We start from the raw sequence: 17,657 nt of genomic DNA, 5'->3' as shown, positions 1-17,657 counted from the left end.
TGTTCTAGGGGTCGGCTGTTCTTGGGTCGGCTGTTCTTGGGTCGGCTGTTCTTGGGTCAGCTGTTCTAGGGGTCAGCTGTTCTAGGGGTCGGCTGTTCTTCAGTCAGCTGTTCTGGGGTCGGCTGTTCTTGGGTCGGCTGTTCTTGGGTCGGCTGTTCTTGGGTCAGCTGTTCTAGGGGTCGGCTGTTCTAGGGTCGGCTGTTCTTGGGTCAGCTAGTCTAGGGTCGGCTGATCTGGGGTCGGCTGTTCTTCAGTCGGCTGTTCTGGGGTCGGCTGTTCTTCAGTCAGCTGTTCTAGGGGTCGCTGTTCTTGGGTCGGCTGTTCTTGGGTCAGCTAGTCTAGGGTCGGCTGATCTGGGGTCGGCTGTTCTTCAGTCGGCTGTTCTGGGGTCAGCTGTTCTAGGGGTCGGCTGTTCTGGGGTCAGCTGTTCTAGGGTCGGCTGATCTGGGGTCGGCTGTTCTTCAGTCGGCTGTTCTGGGGTCAGCTGTTCTAGGGGTCGGCTGTTCTGGGGTCGGCTGTTCTTCAGTCGGCTGTTCTGGGCTCAGCTGTTCTAGGGGTCGGCTGTTCTGGGGTCGGCTGTTCTTCAGTCGGCTGTTCTGGGGTCGGCTGTTCTGGGGTCAGCTGTTCTAGGGTCGGCTGTTCTGGGGTCGGCTGTTCTTCAGTCGGCTGTTCTAGGGTCGGCTGATCTGGGGTCGGCTGTTCTTTAGTCGGCTGTTCTGGGATCGGCTGTTCTGGGGTCAGCTGTTCTAGGGTCAGCTGTTCTAGGGTCGGCTGTTCTTCAGTCGGCTGTTCTGGGGTCGGCTGTTCTGGGGTCGGCTGTTCTGGGGTCAGCTGTTCTGGGGTCGGCTGATCTGGGGTCATCTGTTCTAGGGTCAGTTGTTCTGGGGTCGGCTGTTCTGGTGTCGCCTGTTCCGGGGTCAACTGTTCTAGGGTCAGCTGTTCTAGGGTTGGCTGTTCTAGGGTCAGCTGTTCTGGTGTCGGCTGTTCTTCAGTCAGCTGTTCTAGGGTCGGGTGTTCTTGGGTCGGCTGTTCTTGGGTCGGCTGTTCTTGGGTCGGCTGTTCTGGGGTCGGCTGTTCTGGGGTCGGCTGTTCTTCAGTCAGCTGTTCTAGGGGTCGGCTGTTCTTGGGTCGGCTGTTCTTGGGTCGGCTGTTCTTGGGTCGGCTGTTCTGGGGTCGGCTGTTCTGGGGTCGGCTGTTCTTCAGTCGGCTGTTCTAGGGGTCGGCTGTTCTTGGGTCGGCTGTTCTTGGGTCGGCTGTTCTTGGGTCGGCTGTTCTTGGGTCAGCTGTTCTAGGGGTCAGCTGTTCTAGGGGTCGGCTGTTCTTCAGTCAGCTGTTCTGGGGTCGGCTGTTCTTGGGTCGGCTGTTCTTGGGTCGGCTGTTCTTGGGTCAGCTGTTCTAGGGGTCGGCTGTTCTAGGGTCAGCTGTTCTTGGGTCAGCTAGTCTAGGGTCGGCTGATCTGGGTTCGGCTGTTCTTCAGTCGGCTGTTCTGGGGTCGGCTGTTCTTCAGTCAGCTGTTCTAGGGGTCGCTGTTCTTGGGTCGGCTGTTCTTGGGTCAGCTAGTCTAGGGTCGGCTGATCTGGGGTCGGCTGTTCTTCAGTCGGCTGTTCTGGGGTCGGCTGTTCTGGGGTCAGCTGTTCTAGGGTCGGCTGTTCTGGGGTCGGCTGTTTTTCAGTCGGCTGTTCTAGGGTCGGCTGATCTGGGGTCGGCTGTTCTTTAGTCGGCTGTTCTTCAGTCGGCTGTTCTGGGGTCAGCTGTTCTAGGGGTCGGCTGTTCTGGGGTCGGCTGTTCTTCAGTCGGCTGTTCTGGGGTCGGCTGTTCTGGGGTCAGCTGTTCTAGGGTCGGCTGTTCTGGGGTCGGCTGTTTTTCAGTCGGCTGTTCTAGGGTCGGCTGATCTGGGGTCGGCTGTTCTTTAGTCGGCTGTTCTGGGATCGGCTGTTCTGGGGTCAGCTGTTCTAGGGTCAGCTGTTCTAGGGTCGGCTGTTCTTCAGTCGGCTGTTCTGGGGTCGGCTGTTCTGGGGTCGGCTGTTCTGGGGTCAGCTGTTCTGGGGTCGGCTGATCTGGGGTCATCTGTTCTAGGGTCAGTTGTTCTGGGGTCGGCTGTTCTGGTGTCGCCTGTTCCGGGGTCAACTGTTCTAGGGTCAGCTGTTCTAGGGTTGGCTGTTCTAGGGTCAGCTGTTCTGGTGTCGCCTGATCTGGGGTCAGCTGTTCTAGGGTCAGTTGTTCTGGGGTCGGCTGGACTGGCGTCGCCTGTTCCGGGGTCAACTGTTCTAGGGTCGGCTGTTCTGGGGTCGGCTGTTCTGGGGTCAGGTGTTTTGGGGTCGGCTGTTCTGGGGTCGGCTGTTCTGGGGTCGGCTGTTCTAGGGTCGGCTGTTCTGGGGTCAGGTGTTTTGGGGTCGGCTGTTCTGGGGTCGGCTGTTCTAGGGTCAGCTCTTCTGGGGTCAGCTGTTCTGGGGTCGGGTGTTCTGGGGTCAGTTTTTGCTCACCCTCAAAAAGTGGCAACATTACCATGCAATAAAAAATTTTAAAAACATGCCAGGGTAAATCACTGATGTGTGTGTTTTCTGCATGTTAAATATTAACTGCATGTTATATATCGTTGGCTTGTATTGACAATAAAGTTGAATCTTATCGGAATTACTGTTGTGTTTGTCCAGTTGCTGGTGGAGTGTGTTGTGTTTGACTTTGATCTCTTGAATCTTGTTCAGGTCTCTGGAGTCCGCAGGTGTTCGACTATAAATAACACTGATCTGAGATCTGCTGCTATAATAACAAACTTCACATCACGAGGGGTTATTATGGGTCTATAGATATAGATATCGAGTTATCAATGTTGAAAACAGTTGTGCTGCTTCATATCCGTGTGGAAACTCTGATGCGTTATATTTTTCAGGATTTTTGATGAATACAAAAAAAACTTTCAGAAACATTAACTCATAAAATGCCTGGACAAAAACTGACTAAATTAAAATTTTAACCCACTGGTTGGGTTCCATATTTGACCCAAATTTTCATAACCCAGCATTTTTGTATGTTAATGTACAGTATGAGTGCTAGAATCATTCTGTCAGGTTTGACTCGTACATGAGATTGATTTGTTTTCTTTGCTCCTGAATGCCTGTAATAGCGAGGATCTTCCTCCTGTCAGCGAGCTGTTTGACTCGAGGACACAAGTGTGTGTGTGTGTGTGTGTGTGTGTGTGTCCAGGTTTATTTATATGTTACTGATGTTACACGTTAATCTTGTGTGTTGAATAAGTCCATCTAGTGGCCGCTTGAGGAACAGCAGAAGTGGAGCTGGTGAAGGATGTCAGTCACAGCAAAACTAGCATTTTCTGTTTTTATGTCGTTGTGGTTTTAGATTTTTTTTTTTTAATTAGTGCTGTCAAATCGATTAATCGTGATAGTCGCGTGACTCGCATCCGATCGCATCTAACATAAAAGTTTGGAAATGCTGATTGGCCCAAAACGCTAGACAAACGCTTGATTATACTAACCACTGATTGGCCCAAAACGCTTGACAAACGCTTTATAATCCGATCTTCTGATTGGCCCAAAACGGAAAACGCTTGATAATCCGAGCTGTTGATTGGCCGGCATCTTCTTCGTGAATATATGTATTTGGTGAGCTCGGACCCCAAAAATATTTTTCCTCCTTTTCTTTTTCCGGTGTTAAATCCTACACTTAGAAAATAAATAAAGCGTGTTGCATTCACTTGAAGAAAAAAATCTACTCTGTTTTTCTGAATTAACAAGTTAATTATCTCAGAATTACGAGATAATTTTTCATGGAAAAAGTTTTTGCTCTGTTTTTCTGAATTAACGAGTTAATTTTTCATGAGAAAAAAAGCTCTGTTTTTCTGAATTAACGAGTTATCAATAACCTGTAAAATTATCAATAAAATTAAAATAATCAATAAACTGATATAATGTTTTGTGTATAAATTATGTGTGGGTATTCCGGTATTCCCAAACTCTCTGACAGTGCGATAGGCTAATGTGTTATGTGATGTCATTTTAATTTAAAAAAAAATTATACAAACATCTGTATTAAAGAAAAAACACGTAGGCCTATTTAAAATATAATTAAATGAGTACTTGGGGTGTCTTTTTCATTATGTTAATTTTCATATAAAAGCAACAGAACTTCAATGACATCCAGTTTATTAGCAACACCGTGCACGAGCGCGCGATCTCGCAGGTGATGTGTGATGACTCGCGAGATCTGTCCGTCTCGCCTGTGCTTTTCTCCTCTCCTCCTCATCACTGCAGCTCATACTCTCACGCACATTTCAGGAGAGACACGACGACACGGCGCATCTCAAAAAAGCCCAGCACGTGGCTACTTCACATTGATGCCTCAGAAAGCACGTGGCTACTTAATATGCAAGTCCAAACCCGGCCCCAGATAATGCCAGATTCAGCAAGGCACACCACCACAACCCCACAAAAGAGCCCATTCGGGGCTTCAGGAGCATTATCCTGGAGTTCGGTTCGGGGTCTGTGTTTCTGTCGGGGTGCACAGAAGGGCCACAGAGAAGTTTCCGTGAGCCAGCTATTCGGTTCCATGTTCCACTTCCCCAGCGTTCTGATTGGCCTGTCCACTTGCTTGTCATTGGTCGCAGCGAAGTTCCACTAAACCTGCATCCTGATTGGCCGCTGGGCGGGGCCGCTACCGAGCAAGTGTGGCGCAGTGGGGGAGGTGTTGCCTGCAGTTTTTGAACATTTCAATCAGACTGTATGACGGATCAACTGATTTTTAACAATTTGTTTGTTTAATTTGTGTGTGTGCTTCAAACCTGCATAACGTTAGAGGTAAGGGCAAACACATGCGTTTGCGTTTTTATTTTTCGTATATTTACATCTAATCCAAATATCTTGGTTAAAATATGATCATGAAGCAACGACTTTATTTAATTTGATTTCTTGATCTATAATTACTGTGTTAATTAAAACCATGGTTAATTTTCCACAAATATGTGTGGTAAGGTAAGATTGTATGTGCCTCAAACACATTTATCGCTTTTGACTATTTCAAAAGCAGTTTTACAGAAAATTAAAGTTTCTATATTACAAGATATTATATTGACAATGACATATAAACAATATATTACCTGTTATCAGACTGTCATTAATATTCATATATGTCATGATAATTTACTCACCCTCGTGTCATCCAAGATGTCCATGTCTTTCTTTCTTCAGTCGAAAAGAAATTTAGGTTTTTGATGAAAACATTCCAGGATTTTCTCCATATAATGGACTTCAATGGGGTCCAAACGGTTCAAGGTCCAAATGAGAGTTTCAAAGGGCTTTAAATAATTCCAGACGATGAAAAAGGGTCTTATCTAGCGAAACAATCGCTCATTTAATAAATAAATAACAAAGTTTAAGTTTTGTAAGCTCAAATGCTCGCCTTGCTCTGTTCTGTGATGCGCGTTCGTTCATCAAAATTAGCAAATCTTTTTTCGAGTCATTTTGTTCATTCATTTCATATAAGCATGTGTGCTTATAATGTTTGTATTTATTTTTTAGCCTAAATGAGCGATCGTTTCGCTTGATAAGACCCTTATTCATCGTCTGGTGTCGTTTAAAGCCCTTTGAAGCTGCATCTGAAACTCTCATTTGGACCTTGAACCGTTTGGACCCCATTGAAGTCCATTATATGGAGAAAAATCCTGGAATGTTTTCATCAAAAACCTTATTTTTTTCATGTTGGATGACATGGGGTTGAGTAAATTATCAGCAAAGGTTTTTTTTTAAAAGTGAACTACTTTAAATCGGCTAAAGAAACATTGGGATGGTAAATGTGATCATTGGGAATACTTGCAGACCATCTCTCTTCCTCTTACTTCTATGAACTCAAGTTGAAGATGTGAAATCTGCTGTGACGCTAATGCAAGTCTTGGGCGGTAATATATATTTTTTGTCATAATGTCAAGAATGTTTTATTAAGTCTTTTTTGTGCATCTCATTCTCTTTCCTCCCCTGCTGACTTTCTTATTGAATTTTTTGTAGGCAGTACAAATGAAGTATTTGGTCCAGAAATTTGCCACACATAACAAACACACGAGATTCGTGGTGATTATTTTGACTCAGAAATTTCAAACTGTATTTGTCCTTTTCACTCAATCCTCGAACAAGAAGTTATGAATGTTTTAACTGACATTTAGAGAAATACAACGATTGGCAGGATATCCAGTCACATTTAGCTTACATCTATTACTACTTCAGTTTAGTTCAGCGATACACTTCCAGTCATAATATTGTTCGTGACAGTTTGATATGTCAGGTGGTGCTCGAAAGGAGAAAGTTGTTGTCCTGAATGCAGCAAAAAGCGTTTGTTTCGCAATTCCTCTCAATTACGAAGCAAGACATTAATTTAGCCTATGTGAAGACATTTTTTGACAGTGAAAATCAAAATACACTTTAGTTTAGGCTATAATTCTCGTTTTCGCTGTGTTTTCAGGTAAAGAATTAACCAAGACAAACGGTCGACGCACATTTGTCAGCAAAAAAGACAGCAAAAACAACGCTTGGTAAGTGAATTTCAACTACTTTACACATTATCGTGTAGTCTATATAAACATATTTGATAAATGCTAGTTTGAATAACGACTAAAAGGGAGCGAAGATTCAGAATGATCATTATAACGTGGCGAATTCTGTCAGATTAAGATACGATTGATTAAAATCGCCTGAGGAAACATTAGAATGTTATGAAATCATTACAAATACTAAAAACATTGTTTTTGCTCGGAAACTAAATGTTTGTGTCGTGTAAAAGCTGTAAAGTCAGTCAGCGCCAGCGAGCCGCTCTGCAGTGCGAGGCTGCGCTCTAGCGTTGAGGCTGCGTACTGCAGGCGTAAACACTGGATTATTCAGCTGAGACTGTGTCCAATATTAATATTTACTGTTAATTAATCATTAATAACTAATAATTAATAAAAATGAGGAACGCTTCACGAATTTGCGTGTCATCCTTGCGCAGGGGCCATGCTAATCTTCTCTGTATCGTTCCAATTTTAGTATATGTGCTGCCGAAGCAAGCACGAACCGAGAGAATCGAGGAGCGCTATTTATTGCCGGGACCCCCAGGTTTGTGTTTCAGTGCTGGTAGGTGGATAAACCACATATTCCACTCACTTGTGTCAAATGGGACTGTAAATCATGATGATATGAGCCTGTAAACCCATAAAAACCATGATATTTTCAAATCAGAAGTGTTGTTTAGGTCTACCGTAGTATAGTCTGAGATCTCCCTAGACCTTATGCAAAGAAAGCCTCTCTCTAGTAGCTGTGATAGGTTGTTTCGGTGTGACGTAACGACGTTCTTTGTCTCCTGTGACACGTCCTCCCCCTGCAGAATGTGCTGAATGCGCCTGACTTTGGGGGGAGGGCATTAAACACGAGACAAAGAGCTCCTCTGTGTCCCAGCGAGGCTCCCATATCACAGCTAGCAGGAGTCTACGGCTCAGATACGATCACTTTTACGGACACATTTGTTGTAAGTGAGTGGAATGAGTGAAACCACAGCCCTCGGGCTCCTGACAGGCTTATTTCGCACATGGTCTACTGCTGAAACTTGATCAGTCAGAAGAATACATTTCTCCCACTATAGGCTCAGAGACCAGGAAACTCTCTTCAGAACAACTGCGGCAGTGAAATAATCACAAAACTCACAAAAAAAGAAAGAATTGGTCTGACGTCAGGCTCAACGGGGGTTGTGCAACACACTTCCGTATTCGGGTCAAACAGGTTTCAGCGCTTCCGGTTCAGGTCTTTTTTATTTATGTTTTTCTACTTTGAAGATGCCTCTAAAGGAGCTACCGAAACTAATGTTGATCACATTCACATCTGAAGATTACATTCGGATATTAAAATGGAATAAAACAAACACTCAAAATAACTAGCTAGGTTAGCTTAACTTAAATCCATGTCACTTCAGTTCATAGCTGTTGTTAACACTTTCTATTTTCTATTGGATTTTTATCTGCAAAGATTAATGTGGCCATGGGTTTTGTTAATAATGATGCTAGTGATGCCAATGATGATGGTTAAATCAAACTGGAAAAAGTACATGTTACGTAATTATTTTATCTAATTTGTTTCAAATTGTTTCAAGTTTCAAATTCTGCTGTAAAGCAGCTCTATCACGCCGATATTGTCATTATATACAGCTCAAGTGTGTTCTGTGTTGATTAGATTCTGTATTACAAAGGTAAAGATAATCAACTGTGTGTATGCAATGTGTTTGTGCACATACATGTACGTGTGAGTGCCGTGACACACTCCTGTATGCTTCACTGCACACTGAACAAGCAAAAGACACAAGATAGTAGTGTTTTACATTTGATTTGTCAAATAGTGTTTGCTTTTGCATTAGTGTGTGATGTGTGTAGAGTAAGCAAAATGTATAATTATATATATAAATAGTTCAGATGCAAAAGCCTCTAAATGCCATTTGAAATTTTCTTCTAGAATGATCATTTTTATCAAGCTTGTATATTTAAGTTCAGTAATTCCACTTAAATTACAATTAATAGGTAATCTTCATTGCAATTTAAGTGAAATTACTGAACTTAAATATACAAGCTTGATAAAAATGATCATTCTAGAAGAAAATTTCAAATGGCACTTAGAGGCTTTTGCATCTGAACTCTTCATATGTTATATAAATATATAATTATATTTATAAATATTTAAGTATATTCAGAAGCAAAATACATAAACAAACTGTAAATAACACTCAAAACACACTCACTTGTCGCCATCTAGTGGTGTAATTGTTTTCCATGTTTTTCCATCACAGGAATAAAATATGTTTCAAAGTCATTTAAAACAGAGAAAAATAAGTTATTTTAAGTTTTAACAACATTTTACAATGTGACTGTTTCACAGTATTTTTTAAAAAAATCGATCAAATAATTGCATGTTTGGTATTAAATGTCAAAAAGGCAACAAAACAAAAAGTCGAAGACACTCAAAAGACATTTTGTGCAAAAGACAGTCACTTGCCGCCATCTTGTGGCGTAATAAAGTTTTCCCTCAGTCTTAAAAATAACTCACCCTGAGAAATATTCAGTCTGAACAAAAACAATATATGAATCATTCATTTAGGCTACCCCTAGTGGCCATATATCGACTCGGAAGCTATACGAATACGAATAATGCATTTGCATTTGCAAAGACCTTTAAACCGTTTTCAACATGTAGCACCATAATAGATATATGATGTCTATGTGTAGCACTGGCCATATTAAAGAACAAAGACCATGGCATTATTTGAAGCAGGCCTACGATCAGCCGGCGCTCGTTTTGCTTGTGATGCATCTTTTTTTAAAGCTTTATTCACTACTAGTTTTCATTGGTAATTGTTCACGGCAATATATTAACGAACGCGAGCACGAAATAAAAAAAATCGTTTTGTTATCGATTGGAGAAAATGGTTCACTGTTTCAAAGCGTTCGAAACGCCACACGATGGTGTCTAACAATTAATGGTGACTATTACTTTTGATTATTCTGTCTAATTAAAACGTCTGAAAATGTAGAAAACTGATCAGAGATCGGGTAAACTAGACCCAGACACTTGTTCAATGTTTCGCCGCTGGGGGCGCTGGGGTCTACCCGGTCTCTGATCAGTTTTTTCCCCTAGCGGTAAACATACGGCATAGCAGAGAACAATTAGCAGCCGAGCCTACTATCGCATTAATAACATCAGGAGAGGAAACTTTTGAACACAGCACAAAACGTCTTATAGGTTTGGAATGGCATGATTGAGTAAATTATTTAAGGCTCAGAATTTATATTTTTGGGAGAATGATCCACACACACTGTCTGATTAAACCTGCCACCACTAGATGGCAGAATTCCGCCAAAACAGACAACGGCTGCGTAATCAAGTTTCTCAAAATCCAAATCAATCAAAAAGGATCGACTTAGAAATGCACACGTGTCACCTCATCCACACATGCACATCTTACAAATTCTGGCCTACAATAATACAAAATTGAGGTTTTGTATTAACAAATATGTCTCTATTTGTACAAAATTCTGCACATTCATGTGATTCTGGATGTTGAATTGTATTATGCACAAATTATGATACTCTAATTCAAAAGAAAACATTTGTATTCACACAAATTTCTCTATTTAAATTGTGCAAAATTCAAAATTGAATGAATGTGTAGCAAACAAGTTGAAAGGCATGGATAAAACACTTCTGCAACATGTAGCTATCAAGTTCATTGATAATTGTGCTTGCACGTGTTAATCATTTTGATACTATATTCATCCCATAAATTCTGGGTAGGCAGTAACTAGGCCTATATCTTACAATTCTGACCTTTTCCTCACAATTGCAAGTTTATACCTCGAATATACCACGAATTTAAAATCATAATTTTATAACTCGCACGGATTTTTTTTTATTAGTATAAACTCAAATAAAGTAGCAAAGAGGAAAAACACAGTTGCGGTTTTTATTTTAAAGGGCTTGCATTAGTTTGATAAGACACTAATGAGGCAGGTGGAATCAGTGGGCGGGGCATCTCATTCTCGAGAACACGTGATTAAGCAGACATTTGCATACACCCCTGAGTGCAGGATGAGTCATCAATATTGTTTAATTTTTTTGCTATTAAAAGTTTATTTGTGTTTGAATCAGATCCACACATATTCTGACACATTCTAATATTTGAGAAAATAAAAATTAAAAGGTCAGGACCAAGATTTTAATAACCCATACACTTTCTGTGTTGGGCGTACTTGTGACTTTTCCCCCTTGCAATTTTGAGTTTATATCTCACTATTTAAAAAAAAAACGTATAGGTTATATAAATTGCGAGTTTATATTCAGATTTTCTTTCCTCAGAATTGTGAGATATAAACTTGCAATAAAAAAAGACAGAATTGTGAGATATGGTTACAATTACAACAACTTTCCAACGTTGTTTTAAGTTTAACTGCCCAAAGTAAAAGTAACTTCCCAGAAAACCTCACACGAGCCTCTGAAGTGTTTTAGTTTTACTGCCGCTAATAAAGAAGCTGATGATGTGTTTGATTCACAGGATGTGGAGACGCCACACACACACACACACACACACACACACACGAGTTTGGACGCGCGTCTCCACGATGTTAAATGTTCATTGTCTGTTCATGATCGTGCTGCTGGTTTCCAGTCCGTCCACAGCTGATGAAGATGATGATGATGAAGGTCTGACAGTGAACCCGGTGTCTGACTCCGGCGCAGTGCGCTCGGTGTGTAAACCGGTTCCGAACACGATGAGCTTGTGTTCCGGGATCGGCTACGAAGAGATGCGACTCCCGAACCTGCTGGGCCACGACACCGCGAGGGAAGCTCAGCAACAGTCCGCCTCCTGGCTGCCTCTGCTCGGCAAACACTGTCACCGGGACTCGCGACGCTTCCTCTGCTCGCTCTTCGCGCCCGTGTGTTTGCCGGAGGTCCCGGTCCCGGTGCGCCCGTGCCGGAGTCTCTGCGAGGCGGTGCGGGACGCGTGTCTGCCCGTCATGAGCGCATTCGGGTTCCCGTGGCCGGAGATGTTCAACTGCAGTCGGTTTCCGGATGGACCGGAGCTCTGCGTTCCCGGAGAACGAGACGCGAACCGGGAGGAAACAACAACCGACGCGCATAAAGGTTTGAACGGTTTACATTACACTTACAAAGCATAAAACTGCAGCTGAATCACCCAGCTAACAAAATTAAGTCATGAACATGTTATATTCTATTGAATTACACACGTCGTTATTGAAACATTCCATTTCATTCTTCAAACATTTTGGGAACGTTACTTTTGAGCAGAAATAGGCACAAAATACATCAAAAAGTATTTAATTACAAATATAGGCCTACTTTCTCATCAAATGTATTTAAATGAAATACAAAATACTGTTGTGAAAAAAATAATATTTAATTAAAATATAAGTAATTTGCCATTTGAAAATACAAAAAAAAAAAAAAAATACAAAGAAAAAGTAGCTAAAGCAGTGTTGTAGTCGAGACCACCTCACTCGAGTCCGAGTTGACACCGAGACCAGAGAGAGTCGAGTCCAAGTCAAGACCGAGTCCATAGAGAGTCGAGTCCGAGACCAGAGACCAGTGAGGGTTGATTACCTAATTTACTTTTATTTATTTAGAGAAATACTTTTTTTTTTTTTTTTTTTTACTGAATTTACTTAGAGTTTAAAAATATGATCAGTTTAGGGTAAAAAGGCCACATAGTAGGTGGTGTTAAAAGTAATTTTATTAAAATTTGTCATGCGCAGTTGCGCACTAGAAAATCACCAATCACTGGGCGTTTCAATCAATTTAAAGAAATATTTTATTAACATACATTAATAATCATGAAAAATATTTTTAATTGAACTCGAGTGGACTCGGGAATAATTCCGAGTCCTAAAAAAAAAATGTTCGAGTACGAGTCAATTCCGAGTCTTGTCCATGACAAGACCAAGACCATTAAAATATGGTCTCGAGACCAAGTCCGAGACGAGTCCGAGTCTCGAGTACTACAACACTGCTACAAAGTGTTTTTTTGTTTGTTTGTTTGTTTTTTGCTCATTAATAAAGACCAGATAACTTTGAAGTGAGAACCTTGCAAGAAGTTTCCTCTGATAACAGAACACTGTAAACTGTAATGGACTCTTATTTCTGTAAAGCTGCTTTGAAACGATGTGTATTGTGAAAAGCGCTGTACAAATAAATGTGAATCTCGTCAGGTTCTGTGGTCTGTGAGGTTTGCAGTCCAGACTCAGAAGGAGAGCGAGAGATCCAGCAGAACTTCTGCCAGAGTCCGTTCGGTGAGTAACCGTAGACCAGATATAACCCATCCGGGAGAACCCGTCATGATGGAACGACTCAAAGCGTGGATGTATGTTTCTGTGGTGTGTGGGCGGGGCAACCTGTCACTCACATGAGATCCACCAATAGCAAACCACAACCGTCCAATCAATTCGCCACAGGCAAAATCAAGCCGCGCCCACATTTGTTCTTGTTCTTGAAGTTAAAGGGATAATCCACCCAAATATGTCTGCCGGAAGCTAGTTATTTTATTCGATAAAGTTTTAAATATGTATATGTTTCGAACACAAACTCACCACTTTGCTTTATAGATGCACTTTTTATGATGGATAGATGAACTTTAATGGACATCAAAAAGTATTCAGTCATTCACTGACCTCATAAAGACGTCAGGGTGTTTTCTAATATAACTCTGATTGTGCTTGTCTGAAAGAAGAAAGTCATACCAGAGAATGGCTGCGTCCGAAACCGCATACTTCCCTACTATATAGTATGGAAAAAGCAGTAGGCGAGCGAATAAGTATGTCCAAATCCTTAGTATCCATAAAAGAGTAGGCGAGAATTACCAGAGTGACGTACTAATTATCGCGAGATTCGGGCATACGTATACTTATAGTACGTCCGAATATTCCTACTTTCGTACTATATAGTAGGGGGAAACAGTATTTGAAAGGAGTAGTATGTCCGAAACCTCAGTACTCATAAAAGAGTAGGCGAGAAGTTCCCGGATGATCTCCTGCTTTCGCCCCGATTTTTGAGTGTTCATCCGATGGATACTCTTCTATCCCAGAAGGCCACGGGAGAGCATACGTCATTATCAACATCGGAGATCAGCAGGGGTTTTCAAATGTGAGTAAACACGGTTTCTTGTGTTTAAATCGTATGTGTTAAACTACTATAGAGTAAACGTTTTAACTGTTGAAGGTCTAAAGGACTTAGACAGTATAGTATAGTTGTGATTTTGCTGTAAACACATGTTTTATTAGTTAGTTAAACTGGGGAGCTCCAGTAAGTACGCTACACGTAAGTTTCTAAAATGGATTTACATAACCATATAACGTTACATCTTAAATACGCTTATTTAAAATGTCTATTTACATCTGAAATGAAAATATTGTTTAAGTATTGCAGATGAGCACATCCCAACATGAAAAATACATCTGAGTGATGTAACGTTATGTGTGCTATTAATATGAAGGATAATTCACTGTTGTCAACACTACTTACATTACACAAATGTAGGCCTACTGTAAATAAGGTAAATAAACAAATCTATAAAGTAACTAAATATGTTATATTTAATTTGTCCCTTATTAGTGTTGATATATTGAGGAACATTTAAGTTGGATTAAAAGTGAGTTAACACATCAACCTCAGCATGTAAATTCAGTGTTGAACTCGTAATGTGAATCTTGTCTGTATGTTACAGGGACAGAAGAACACGCGTGTGTTTATCTGCTGGAGAGAGGCTCATGATGCTGAATGCTGTCATCAAAGGCTCTGAGTGAGTATACTACAGAAATGGATAACAAAATCTATTCAATCTTAAATTGTAGTTTATTTGAATTATTGTACAAATTTCAAGTAGAGAAATTACAACACTTTTCTGATTCTTGATTTCTGTGCATTTGCTGCATAGCTTTTGTGGTGGAGCAAGACCTGCAAGGAAAGATGATGGCAGCATTTGTTTTAGGGATTTTACTCAAATATAAAGTAAGGTTATTTTTAATACATAAATCAAATGACATTGTGTTAAAATTACTGCTTTTGTATAATGTTTGTGCATTTTTGTAGGATCTGAAATGTCTGCAGACTGGTGTGAGCACTGAGGATGAGGAGCCTAGCTGCATCCTGGAAGTGGTGCCATGGATGAGTCCCTCCATCTCTCCACCTGCCCTTACAAGACCCTCTATCTCTCCACCTGCCCTTATTGCCTCAGATTGTGAAGCGCAGCGCAGCAACAAGCTCCGGGACGAAGGCACAGTCCCCTCTGGTGAATTCATCAGAATAAAGCCGCAGAATGGGAACCGCTGTGTTGAGACGGCATTAGGATGTGGTGTTCAGCCCTGTAAATACATGCTTGTAGTTTGAATAAAGCTTTGTTTCATGTGTTGTTGACTTGTATAATGCATTTGTTTATTGTGATGGTTACTTTTATTTGTTCTTTTACTCATTTATTCATTTTTATTATTGTTGTCAGTATATAAAATTGAATTATTTAATTAATGTATCCATTAATTCATCGATTGACTGATAATTGAGATGTTTCACTGCATTTATGAATATAAATGTATTCATGCATAACTGTCATATGACAAAACAAATTACATTTTGCTTGTTATATTAAATTATATTTTTAGTATATAAAAAAGTTATATAATTAAGTATTGGTCAGCATTTAATATTATTATTTTGTTTAAGTTTTGGGGTGGGCTAACAATGCAATTCATTCTGAGGTAATATTAATTTTTAAGGAGTGATACTTACATTTTTCGAGTATAAAATCAACAGTTTTCTCCAAAAGAGATCTTCGAGCAGCTGCCCGTCTCCTTTGTGCAGACATTACAAACGCAGAGGAAAACTGTTCTAGGTTGTGCTGTCGAGTCACTGATGTTATGAAGTGTTAGTACACCTGTCACTCATAATTTAAACTTATAAACGTATTACATACAAGATCATGGAAAGATACCATAATAGTCATAATGACAAAACAGAAAACATAAAGATCATTGGTTTGTTTACATCATAATACAGGAAAAAGGAACAATAACAAGGCTAAATATCTTTAAATAGTTCTTCATAATACATGAAAAATGTTGTTGTTTTGTTGTTATAGGTCTGAGGGATGAAACGAGGTAAATTCATCAAGAAAAGGAGGAAAACTTAAAGGAGAAACGTTTTGGGTATAAAATAAAGAAATTAACAACATATATTCAAGAGGTGACGATTTGGGGGTTTCTTATAAAAAAAATATCAGCTGTTTCTTCAACAATACCACAACAAAATGAGAAAGTTTCATCAATGTCAAGATATTTATAGATAGAAGAATTAAACGTGTCGCTGTTCATTTCTTTGCGCTTGTGATATGATGATAACGCGTCGTAGTAGGTCACATGATAACGTCAACATGGCAGATGTCCGGTTCTCATTCATACTCAACGAGATTTGGCTATAAAGTACCTACTCTTTTAGCGCTCGTTGAGTAAGTACTTATTGAAATTAAGTACCTACTCATTGAGTATGCGGTTTTGGACGCAGCCAATGTCTAATTGAAGAGAATTGGCACTGGCTGGTTACTTCCGGGTTCTGGACTGGCTGCAGTAACGCGTCTCTGTCCATGCGGGGGCGCTCGCGGTCGAGTGCAGAATGAATGGGAGTCAATGGGGTTTCACAAACAAAAATCCACTTTTCTCAGGATGTAATTTTTTGTCAAGTAATTTTAAAGTTGCATTCAAAGGGGAGGGCTAAGATAATACACTCAGCTGAAAATTGCATTTTTAAGTTCACTTATCTGTTCTAAAAATCCGTTCAAAAATGTGATGACGTCACACAATAGCAGAATGCTAGCGCGTTTCGGCCAACAACGGCCTAACCTGTAAGAAATCAAAAGGACATAAGTACTCGTTCATTCAACTTTTGGCCTATAATCTATATTGAACTTGCGGAATCAACAATAAAATCTATTTTGATTTAACGACAAGCAGGTGAAAGAGACACATTTAGCCGTTTAGCTCCATAGACTCCCATTCATTCTGCTCTCGCTCATGATCACCTCCAGTGGAATTCTAATGGAACTGCAACCAGGATGACACACAACGGGGCTAATAGGAAATGCCAAGGCTCTCCGTTAGACGGGCTCTGGTCATACACACCTGACTTCAGGGTCAGTAAATTATGGGCTAATTTTCATTTTTGGGTGAACTATCGCTTTAAACTAGGACTTTATTCCACACCTAAAGTGTAATTCCTGTCGGCTCTTCTCTCCAGCGTTCCGGCTGCGGATCGGCTCCTGGTCTCGGGACGGGGCAGATGTGCGTGTGGTTCCTCAGGGTCGCAGTCGTGTCCTGCGCTGGCAGGATCAACAGGTGGCAGCGGGGGACCAGAGCGCCCTCTGGCTGCCGGGGGGTCGCGACTGCTCCTGTCCCGCGCTGGATGGGCCGCTCGCCGGCTCATACATCGCCCTGGCCCACATGAGCAGCGGACGCATGCTCCTCACACGACTCCTCAAATGGTCCCGTGAAGAGAAAGAGCTGAAGAAGTTCACCCGGATGATGCTGAGACGAGCCTGCTGAGGTCACGACCCCTGGACAGACATTAATAAGCGGATAAAACAGAGTTCTGGAGTGATGAACGGCATGAAACTACATTTTCAAAAGGAGCGGCTTTTATACGGGGAAATGTACATCATTGTAAATTCAATTGATTATTTTGACTTGTTTTTATACTTTTTTTTACTATATTTCTTTTTATTCGTGCTGTCAAATCGATTAATCGCATATGTCTATATATATTTACAGTTGTGGAAAATTTCAAAAAGTAAAAATAATAAGCAAATAATGACAACATAACAAATACAATCAATAAAATTGTATAAATAATAATATCAATACTTGAATCCAACCAAATTAAATCAAGTTTTTTTCTTATATTATTTTTCTACTGAGTATAAACCTTGTGTATTATTCTAACGCCATTCCTTCTGCCAGCTTTTGATTTTTTTTATGCTTTCATTCTGACGTTGTACTGACATTTTTTATGTGCAATTAAAGAATATTGACCATTTTGTTGTACGTATTAGTGGTTTTCTTCCTGCTCCACCATTCCTTTTTTTTTTTT

At 40.8% G+C, this 17,657-nt stretch overlaps 2 protein-coding genes and 1 non-coding gene across 7 annotated transcripts; 2 read left to right on the top strand and 1 right to left on the bottom strand.

Annotated features, from left to right (window-relative positions):
* Positions 1-4,713: 4,713 nt before the first annotated feature.
* On the top strand, positions 4,714-17,612 carry sfrp2l (secreted frizzled-related protein 2 like). Of its 3 annotated transcripts, none has more exons than XM_039670072.2 (5): positions 4,714-4,811; positions 6,466-6,535; positions 11,182-11,657; positions 12,740-12,820; positions 16,809-17,612. In XM_039670072.2, the coding sequence occupies exons 3-5, from the start codon at positions 11,285-11,287 to the stop codon at positions 17,111-17,113; spliced, it is 759 nt and encodes a 252-aa protein (XP_039526006.2). In that variant the 5' UTR covers positions 4,714-4,811; positions 6,466-6,535; positions 11,182-11,284; the 3' UTR covers positions 17,114-17,612. The 3 variants fall into 3 exon arrangements, with proteins under 3 accessions (XP_039526006.2, XP_088977705.1, XP_039526005.2); XM_089121579.1 differs by lacking the exons at positions 4,714-4,811; positions 6,466-6,535 and adding exons at positions 7,394-7,503; positions 7,618-7,775; XM_039670071.2 differs by lacking the exons at positions 4,714-4,811; positions 6,466-6,535 and having other exon boundaries at positions 8,652-11,657.
* LOC120478261 (U6 spliceosomal RNA) lies at positions 6,943-7,049 on the bottom strand. Its single transcript, XR_005622678.1, has one exon. It is a non-coding gene; the product is annotated as a U6 spliceosomal RNA (small nuclear RNA).
* LOC148973423 (uncharacterized) lies at positions 12,832-14,934 on the top strand. Of its 3 annotated transcripts, none has more exons than XM_089121583.1 (4): positions 12,832-13,670; positions 14,257-14,325; positions 14,461-14,534; positions 14,616-14,934. In XM_089121583.1, the coding sequence occupies exons 2-4, from the start codon at positions 14,304-14,306 to the stop codon at positions 14,910-14,912; spliced, it is 393 nt and encodes a 130-aa protein (XP_088977709.1). In that variant the 5' UTR covers positions 12,832-13,670; positions 14,257-14,303; the 3' UTR covers positions 14,913-14,934. The 3 variants fall into 3 exon arrangements, with proteins under 3 accessions (XP_088977709.1, XP_088977707.1, XP_088977708.1); XM_089121581.1 differs by having other exon boundaries at positions 14,251-14,325; XM_089121582.1 differs by having other exon boundaries at positions 12,832-13,844; positions 14,251-14,325.
* Positions 17,613-17,657: the final 45 nt, after the last annotated feature.

The sequence above is a fragment of the Pimephales promelas genome, chromosome 16 (assembly GCF_988280905.1).
Source record: "Pimephales promelas chromosome 16, fPimPro1.hap1.1, whole genome shotgun sequence".
NCBI classification, from domain to species: Eukaryota; Metazoa; Chordata; class Actinopteri; order Cypriniformes; family Leuciscidae; genus Pimephales; species Pimephales promelas.
This window is presented reverse-complemented; position numbering and strand designations above follow the sequence as displayed.

Bases quoted from the DNA above. Each gene is read 5' to 3' on its own strand.
- sfrp2l (XM_039670071.2), top strand. From the start codon at position 11,048: ATGATGTGTTTGATTCACAGGATGTGGAGACGCCACACACACACACAC. The intron at 11,658-12,739 runs GTTTGAACGGTT...GAATCTCGTCAG, and splicing joins AACAACCGACGCGCATAAAG to GTTCTGTGGTCTGTGAGGTT. The intron at 12,821-16,808 runs GTGAGTAACCGT...TCTTCTCTCCAG, and splicing joins CTTCTGCCAGAGTCCGTTCG to CGTTCCGGCTGCGGATCGGC.
- LOC148973423 (XM_089121583.1), top strand. From the start codon at position 14,304: ATGCTGTCATCAAAGGCTCTGA. The intron at 14,326-14,460 runs GTGAGTATACTA...TTTGCTGCATAG, and splicing joins GCTGTCATCAAAGGCTCTGA to CTTTTGTGGTGGAGCAAGAC. The intron at 14,535-14,615 runs GTAAGGTTATTT...GCATTTTTGTAG, and splicing joins GGATTTTACTCAAATATAAA to GATCTGAAATGTCTGCAGAC.